At 39.5% G+C, this 9587-nt stretch overlaps 1 protein-coding gene across 3 annotated transcripts; it reads right to left on the bottom strand.

The window, feature by feature from the left end:
* Window positions 1-2382: 2382 nt before the first annotated feature.
* On the bottom strand, window positions 2383-7424 carry LOC136768417 (leukocyte elastase inhibitor). Of its 3 annotated transcripts, none has more exons than XM_066722630.1 (7): window positions 7286-7424; window positions 6616-6794; window positions 5132-5269; window positions 4921-5038; window positions 3326-3468; window positions 2988-3155; window positions 2383-2851 (listed from the first exon to the last, which is right to left on the bottom strand). In XM_066722630.1, the coding sequence occupies exons 2-7, from the start codon at window positions 6790-6792 to the stop codon at window positions 2447-2449; spliced, it is 1149 nt and encodes a 382-aa protein (XP_066578727.1). In that variant the 5' UTR covers window positions 6793-6794; window positions 7286-7424; the 3' UTR covers window positions 2383-2446. The 3 variants fall into 3 exon arrangements, with proteins under 3 accessions (XP_066578727.1, XP_066578742.1, XP_066578736.1); XM_066722645.1 differs by lacking the exon at window positions 7286-7424 and adding an exon at window positions 6956-7178; XM_066722639.1 differs by lacking the exon at window positions 7286-7424 and adding an exon at window positions 6942-7178.
* Between the last annotated feature and the right edge of the window lie 2163 nt (window positions 7425-9587).

Here is a 9587-nt window from a genome sequence, read left to right on the forward strand (position 1 = left end):
TCCTCCAGTCCAGCAGCAGTAACGTAAGTTAACTAGCTAGCTAGCAATGAGTATTAGTGATTAGGGGTGTACATTTTTAAATCCAAATCGAAGATCGAGCCATATATGAAAATATAAAAGAGTGTTTCATTTTGACCATCGAATTTAAAGACGGGGTCGCGATTTATTTATTTATTTGGCATTGCCAAACCAAAATTAATTTGAGTATCCGCAAAAACAAAACCACAACAGACAGTAAATATCTCTGCGTATGTGCATTTCTCACACTTATCCGTTCTTATGTTATTATTTATTTATTTAATACTTACTTTTTAGCAGACGCCCTTGTCCAGGGTAACTTACAAAATATAAGAGCAATACAAAGTGCAATAATACAATGCAATTCAAGGCATAATACATTTTACAAATTCACAATTTATACAATTGTATAGGAGATACAGTAAACAATATATAAGGTCTTACATCCTAGAATTTAAAAGCTGATAAGTGCAGACAAGATGTTAAGTCAAAGTTAAGAGTTAAGGGAAAGGGAGCGTCAAAATAAAGGAAATCACAATAAACAATACAAGTGCTAGTAATGCAAAGGCAAGAGTATGACAAAACATTGTATAAGTGCAATCTTACAAGAGAACAAATGACAAAATTACAAGTAGAGTCTGAAAAGATGTGTCTTGAGTAAGCACCGGAAGGAGGTCAAGGACTCTGCTGTTTTGACTTCCGTGGGAAGGTCGTTCCACCACTTAGGGGAGTGGAGAGGAGGCAGAGTTAGTCTTCTGGCACTGGAGGAGCGCAGTGGCCTGGAGGGAATGTATGGAGAGACCAGGGACTGAAGGTAGCTTGGTGCAGTGTGGTCAAGACAGTCGAGTCGAGTAGTCTGTGAGGAAGGGACAGATTCGACGTATGTTGCTCAGGAAGTATCTACAGGTGCGTGTCAGCGTGGTGATGTGCTGGGTGTAGGAGAGCGCAGGATCGAGGGTGATTTCTAGGTAATTAGCGGAAGAAGAGAGAGAGTGTGGTGGATTCCAAGGGGAGAGGTCAGCAGCAGATGAGGAAGAGGGGGGAAATAAGAGGAGATCCGATTTGGAGAGGTTGAGCTTGAGGTGGTGCGAGTGCATCAAGAGGAGATACAAGAGGGGATGAGAGGGTCAGAAGAGGGAAAAGACCGGAAGATCTGGGCATCACCTGTGTAAAAATGGTAAGAGAAACCATGGGATGCGATGAGGGGGCCCAGGGAGCGCGTGTAGAGAGAGAACAGGAGGGGGCTCAGGACGGAGCCTTGAGGAACACCTGTGAGGAGAGGTTGGGGGGTGGATGAGGAACCTCGCCATGTCACTTGGTAGGTCCGGTCACTGAGGTAGGAGGAGAACCACTTTGCAAACCCAGGTCTCTGGATCAATGTCTTGATCTGTTTGATGCAAATTATGTTCTACTATAGGGCACTGTAGTGTTGAAAAGCGCGTTTTCTGCCTGATGTATGCATCTGTAAAATGTATATATTTTATGTATATGCTCTTGTTTTGATACGCAATTGAAGAATCACAAGTGATATAGCACGTCTGTCTGACCTCTGATCAGATCAGCAAGTTTATAACTTTCCTTTTGAATTCAGTAACTCCAGAAAAACTGTTAATGCAAATCTAGAACTACTTAAAGTCCATTAAAGTGCGTTTCATAAGCCCTTACTGTTAATTTACTGATAATAAACTGTTATTGTAGATTTCCTGGCTGGCAGTGTTATAATAATTGTTGTCTAAAAAGGTTATTAATTTAGAGACAAGTATGGGAAGAAAAATAATAAGTAAAATCGAAAATTGAACTGAATTGAAAAATTGTGGAATCGTTACACCTTATTTGAAGAGCTTTGTGGTAAAACATAATAAAAGACAATTCCACGCATAATTCAAGTTATTGCTATGGATATAATCCTAGAGGGTACCTTTTTCACAAAGTATACACAGTTTAATCTAAAACAAGTTATATGTCTTGTAATCACAATGCCTATGCTTTTTTTTTTGACATCCCTGATTTATATCAAAAGGCAATTTATCCATTTTAACCAATCAGCATCACGCTCATTTTCAAAATAGCACTGATCTCTGAAACAGTGAACGTTCACACGATCATAATGAATACATATTATGTTGACGAAATATCAGACAATATCACAAATTACAAACCCGTACTTAATACCAATTTGCTCTTTGGAAAGAGATGTTTCTGTAAAATACAGTCTCCTGTCCTGACCAGTGATGTCCCCCACAATAAAGTTATATCAACATTTGTTAGTATTCTAGGTAAGTTCGCATTGAGATTGTATTTCTATTTATGTATTTCAATATCATCAACAGCCATTTAGAAATAATAATAACACAAACTTTTAAATCAATAGAACCGTTACTTTATTATTACATATCTGTGCACTCTGTGTTGGACATTAACACCTCAGTTACGGGGAGGAATACCTCCCAAAAAAGAGAATGCTCTTGGACTTGTTGTGTCTAATGAAGAAGAGGAATGGGTGGTCAGCAGTGAAATGCTCCTCACGCATCATGCAGAATGCAACAATGCCTGCTGTGGCAGCTGCAGCCTCTGTGCCTTCTTCGTTCACCTCAACGAAGGACTTGTGGACAACAGTAGACAAAAACAACCCCGGGCCACTGTTCATTCCCGACAGGTCAGCTCGAACTCCATCAAACACATCCACCATCCCCAGACTGGCCAGTGGGGATTTCAGTTCATAATCATCTTCCAGTTTGAATTTGGGAAGATGGACGATTATATCAGTTCTAGTGTCCATGTTCTCCCTCTTTGTCCATTCATGGATTGTTTTCAGAGTCATCTCCTTCTCGAGCTGAAACATAAAGTGGGAAGAAAACTTGAAAATGCTGTTTTGTTTTGTTTTGTTCTGATTAGCAGTTTAAGATTTAGCCAGTACAACACATTAAAGGATTGTCAATGTGTTAACAACAAGCAGTCGGTATTGTTACCTTCTCCAGTGCAGAGGAGCCATCACTGATCTCCTCTGGCAGCAGGATAAACATACTGAGCTCCTCACCAACATAGGGCAGCTCCAGGACTTGCAGGTTCAGTTCAGGAACATAATTAAAGGGGAACTTTTTCATCTGGTACATCATCATCACCGGCTTGCTTTCGTTCTAAACACAGCAACATAAACAATAAAAACAGAATTGCAGCTTGTGTCAGACATGTTACAGAATAATCATACAGAATACTCATACAGAATAATGTCTGAAGCAAAATTCTGTAAGACTTATTTAACAATAGAGAAATACACAGAACTTTCCTTCCATGTCTATCCACTTACTTTATTAATTTTAAAGGGCATTTCTTTTGTGTTTTTTTCATCAAACTTGTGCATCCAATTCCCTTTAAAGTAGATTGCATTCACTAGAACAAGTATTGTTGAAGGATCAACTGTTCCTGGTTTCAACAGGTCTTGAATTTTACCTGTGAAATAAAAAGGGTCACATAAATGGCAGATTTCACTCAAAAATGACATTATATATAGAATATGTATATGAGGATGTATTACTGAACTGTAAATAATGAATACATTATTGTCAATATAGATATCAATATAAAGGCAATAACTATGTTAGAAGAAACATTGTCAGAATGCAGGAAAACTCGCAGTGGAAAAGTACTTCTCATGTTCTGAACACAACAGGCTGTTTCTTCATAATAGATTTATTCCAAACTAATAATAACATCTTGCATTTACACCAATCAGCCATAACATTATGACCACTGACAGGTGAAGTGAATAACACTGATAATCTTGTTATCATGGCACCTGTCAGTGGGTGGGATATTAGACAGCAAGCAAACATTTTGTCCTCAAAGTTGATGGCCAAATTGTGATGGCTAGACGTCTGGGTCAGAGCATCTCCAAAACTGCAGCTCTTGTGGGGTGTTCCCGGTCTGCAGTGGTCAGTACCAATCAAAAGTGGTCCAAGGAAGGAAAAGCGGTGAACCAGCCACAGGGTCATGGGTGGCCAAGGCTCACTGTGCACGTGGGGAGCGAAGGCTGGCCTGTGTTGTCCGATCCAACAGACGAGCTACTGTAGCTCAAATTGCTGAAAAAAGTTCATGCTGGTTCTGATGGAAAGGTGTCAGAACACACAGTGCATCGCAGTTTGTTGCGTATGGGGCTGCGTAGCCACAGACCAGTCAGGGTGCCCATGCTGACCCCTGTCCACGGCCGAAAGCGCCTACAATGGGCATGTGAGCATCAGAACTGGACCACGGATCAATGGAAGAAGGTGGCCTGGTCTGATGAATCACGAGTTCAAGGTGTTGAACATCCAATCGAGCATCTGTGGGATGTGCTGGACAAACAAGTCCGATCCATGGCCCCACCTCACAACTTACAGGACTTAAAGGATCTGCTGCTAACGTCTTGGCGCCAGATACCACAGCATACCTTCAGAGGTCTAGTGGAGTCCATGCCTTGACGGGTCAGGGCTGTTTTGGCGGCAAAAGGGGAACCTACACAATTTTAGGCAGGTGGTCATAATGTTATGACTGATCGGTGTATATAGTGCCTTTCATCCCAAGGGATCCCAAAGGGCTACTTTAACTCACTTCAACCACCACTGAAGTAAAGCTTGGTTAATTATCCCTGGTTAATAAAAGGTGGCAACTATGAACCAATAGCTCACTGCATTGCAGATAAGGTGGAGAATAAGGAGATGCATCTCCAATTAAATTGTAGGGACATGTTCAAATATAAATATATTAACCAAAACAGTAGGATTAGCACCGTCTGTCACTGCACTGCAATTATTTCTTTAAGGAATAAGGAGATCTTATCAGAACTAAACTATTAGCACACAACTGCAATAAGAACCACAAACTGAAAGCAATATTGAGTTTATTTAAGGGCTATACAAGGCTAACCTTCTGTCTGCTCCTCTACCCAGATGTTGACCTGCTTCCGTGACTCTTCTGGAGCTCCCGCAAAACTCACAGGAACCAGGTCTGCGTGGTAGAACTGCCTTGTGGATTCCAAGAATTCCTAAAGCAGAGTAATAGAAAATTAATTCTCTGAACTTCACAGATAGACGAACAATATAACATAATATAGCTCGACAATTATGATGTTATTCACCTGAAGGAAATTAAAGGTCTTTTCCCCATACAGCCGGTTGGCTAGTTTCAGCAGGTAAGAAGCAGCAGGTTTGTTGATCTCAGAATTGAGTGCCTCAAAACTGGAATGGACATTTTTGTCTTTGCTGAAATTAAGAGCCTGATAAAAAGATAAAAAATCGAAATTATGCATTTGCAGTGCTAAGTACTATACCAAGAAAAGAGTACAAAAAAGAGGCATTGGGGATAAAATGGTGTATGTTCCTTAAAGTTTCCAATAAATCTTGGCACAGCAGTCAGTGAGGCATGGCTGACAGGCCTCGGACATGGCTTTCCTAGGTTTCTTGGCCATCTGCCTACAGCAGAAGAAGTGCAGTCTGTACAGATGAGCAGTGACAAAGATGAGGGCTCATCTGAGTGACAGCACACAGAGGCCTTTCAGTAGCCTTGTCATGAGCTTTCAGCATTTCCCATTGCATGCAGCACAGTTACTTTGGGAGCTATTTTCATAATCACAGTTGTATACGCAACTATAACATTTAAATCTACTCAACACATATGGTACAGTTCCATCAAAACCCATGATGCAAGAAGCTTTTTTGGTATTTAGCCATACACAAGAAAACAAATTACTACTGATGTTATGTCATCAGGATTTTTAAAAATGTGTACATAACTTTACAATACAGTGATATAACTATTACAATGCTGAGCTAAACAGGTTTAAAATAGCTTTTCTTAATGCTACTAATCCAGTGAGCCAGGGTGTGACATCAGTTAGAATATGTCTCCCCTTTTAAGTAGCTGACATGAGTAAGGAAAAGGGCAGAAACTCAAACATATACAGTGTTGTCAAGGCATACAGTATGTCTGAGTTACTACATCCATGGGGGGGGGGGGGAAGAAAAAAATAAACGAGGGTGTGGTAAATACACTGCATTCTGATCAAATTGAAGACAAGCTCAACAGTTGATGAAGTCTGGTTTGCACCAGTTTTGCCTGAGATTACCTATATACTAGTTAAAGCATACAACAAAGTGCAGCATGGACAGCAGTGGCTGTTTGCAGTTTTCTTACACACTTTCACACAGAAGGTTATGCTTAACCTGTACACAAGCCAGGCTTATTAGACACCATCTCCCACGTTACCCAGCTGGTTATCTTGGTGCATCATTAACTCATTATAAACACATCTGGCCAAAACTAACCTGCATCAAGACATTGAAGGGGATTCATTTGTCCCAATCACATTCATAAACAAGTGTCGAACATCCATATTGCAAATAAATCTGACTCACAAAAAGGAAAAAGAAAAAGAGAAAAGGAAGAGACACACTGATATTGAGGATTCTGTATTCTCTTGTTAGAAGAACTATTGGCTCAGCAAGCAGGTAACTGTGCATACATCCTTGCAAGAATAGCATGGTCAGTTTCAGTTTCTTTTACATAGGCTATAAATGCATATCTAAATAATTTACGAAAACAGGATCCAGTAGACTGCGCTACCTTTGCCATCTGACTTGCAGTTTCCCCTTTAGCTCCGAGATAGACCATGGCCAGAGCCGAGGAGATACTCAGGGGGGAGAAAAACACATTCCCGCTGGGCTTAGTTGCACTCAGTCTCCTGAAGAGCTCCAAGGCAAACTGGGTGTTTGCAGAACTCAGTCCTTCCATTGATGCCATTCCTTTAAATAAGATTAATACAAAATACATAGTTACAACAATGAAGCTGAAATGAGCTGACCTGTATTAATGGACACAATTAACAACATCATTACAAACATTAAAAAACATGTCAGCTAAATGACTGTTTTAGTTGTTACTGTACTTACTGTTGCACTTTTACCTGTAATGAAATAGACACATACTGTGATGTTCTCTATAATCCTTTACATCTCAACACGATGCAGTGAATGATCTTAGCTCTACTTCCTGTAGGTTTAGATCGCAATAAAGGCGGTGGCTTTAATTTACGCACAGTTTACGCACTTTACGGAAACATGGAATTCATCTGAAGGAAATGAAATGAAATAACATTCGGTGTGAATGACACATTGTAGCGATTCTAGACGTGCAATGTGTTGTACTTGCTCTGATCTGCTGGAAGAAAAAACATCACCACCAGTTAGTTTACACAGCGAAAATAACAGCTTAGCACAACAAAGCGCTTGCTTACTCTCCGGTTGCAGCAGCCTGGGCTTGAATGATCAGCCCTGTTGCTCGTACAGATCGGGTGGTTTGTCGTGTCTAGTGGACTTTGTCAGTCTGTGCACACTGAAGTGTTTTCTAGCAGGGTCTGTACACCTCCTGTTTGTTTTACTGGGCGTGATGGGGTTGCTTTCCGGGTTAGTACAACTGTAGATACAAATTAGTTTCAACATGAGAGGTAATCGGAAGTAATGATTCCCAGTACTAGTTTGCTTTCACAACCAGAAAGCAAATGTATGCATAGTCTTTGAACTTAATGCAACTATAAATAATAATAATGCAGAAAAACATGCATTTAAAATGTAGCAATTGAAAGTACTGGGAGGGGAGACATTGGGTTTGTAATGTTTCAGTTTAATTATCGGTGAATTAGTGATGTGAAAGTATTATTGGTTAATTTAGATGAGATTTAGTTGGTTTGCTTCTTTAATGAGACAAACTAATTATTTCATTTGAATTTATGTCATATTTATTTTCTAGGAGAAACAGAGCTTCACTGCTATTTAATTATATAGCTCTAACAACCCAGACATGGCCCAAACCCAGTGTTACTGCAGCCTTTCTTTGAACCTACAGACATTGGTGTTTCACCAGCCTGCTAATAGTTAAATATATCTTTTACTTTCAGAAAACTGCTCTGCTGATCTTTGATTTGACAGTTTTGGGATTCATCTTTGAGTGTACAGTAACTGAGATGTTGCAATACAAAGAGCTTTTGTTATACATTTATTTATTTCTTTGTCTTGGCTGTACTTGCTTGAAACAGTTTACACTTGTGATCTTTGGAAAACAATATGCATGTTGTGTGATGTATATTCTAAACATGTGTATTGTCTGGATAGTGTGGGAAAGTACTTGCAGTATGAATGATACCTAGCCCCTCTTTTCTTAAGTTGTTACTTATTAAAGTGGCATCAGTGGATTTTAATAATTTTGTGACATTGTTATTTCAGTTACAGACATGCTCAAATTTGTTGGTACCCCTCCACAAAAAACAAAATAATGCACAATTTCCTCTGAAATAACGGACAAAAGTAATTGGCATCTACCATTATTTATTCCATACTTAATAGAAATCAGACTTTGCTTTTGATTTTCAACAGACGGTAAATAAAATGAAAATGGGATGGACAAAAATGATGGGACCATTAAACCATATTTTGTTGCACAACCTTTAGAGGCAATCACTGCAATCAAACGTTTTCTGTGGCTCTCAATGAGACTTCTGCACCTGTTAACAGGTAGTTTGGCCGACTCCTCCTGAGCAAACTGCTCCAGCTGTCTCAGGTTTGATGTGTGCTTCTAAAGACTGCAAGTTCCAGCTCTTTCCATAGATGTTCGATAGGATTCAGATCAGGACTCATAGAAGGCCACTTCAGAACAGTCCAAGGTTTTGTTCTTATCCATTCTTGGGTGCCGTTAGCCATGTGTTTTGGGTCATCATCCTGTTGGAGGACCCATGACCTGCGACAGAGCTTTTCAACACTGGGCAGTATGTTTCACTCCAGAATGCCTTGATAGTCTTGAGATTTCATTGTACCCTGTACAGATTCCAGGCACAGCAAAGCAGCACACATGTTCAGTGTGGTGCACACAATGATACCAAACAGCACAGTGACTACTGTCCTTCATTTAAATAGGCTGAATGACTGATTACATGATTGGATTATAGTGATATTCCAAACTAATTAGTTTATTTAATGTCTCCAATTATTTATTATCTTTTCTAAGGGGTACCAACACATGTGTCCAGGCCATTTTAGAATATATTTGTAGAATGAGCAAAATTAATCTCTTTTCATAGCTTCTTTGCTTTGCTCTATGACATACCAAAGGCATGCAAGTATACATGATGCAATAGCTTTTCATTTAATCACTTTTCAGGAGGAATGAAGCATTATTTCAATGAGCTGCAAGGGTACCAACAAATTTGAGCACGTCTGTACTTCATTTTATGTGGGCCAATTTGCAGGTTGGTGTAAATGAGATTGCGGATTCTTTAATAATACAGTTCAATCTCCATTCAATCTGACCTAAGATGGCTTGTGGCAGTATAAAAAAGACAATAGGAGAAACTTTCTTCCTGCTGGAAAAACTGGGAAGAAGAGGCTTTGGAGCAGACTACAAGGAATATAATAAAGCTGACTAAACTCAGTAACAGTAATGCACGATTTACTTGCATTTTGCCTAAGCTCTAGTTAAGCTCTAAAAATGCAGGTAATACAATAAGCTTTTGAAAATTATTATTTTAATCACCACAGATAATACTG

This window comes from Amia ocellicauda, chromosome 2 (genome assembly GCF_036373705.1).
Source record: "Amia ocellicauda isolate fAmiCal2 chromosome 2, fAmiCal2.hap1, whole genome shotgun sequence".
In the NCBI taxonomy this organism is placed as follows: domain Eukaryota; kingdom Metazoa; phylum Chordata; class Actinopteri; order Amiiformes; family Amiidae; genus Amia; species Amia ocellicauda.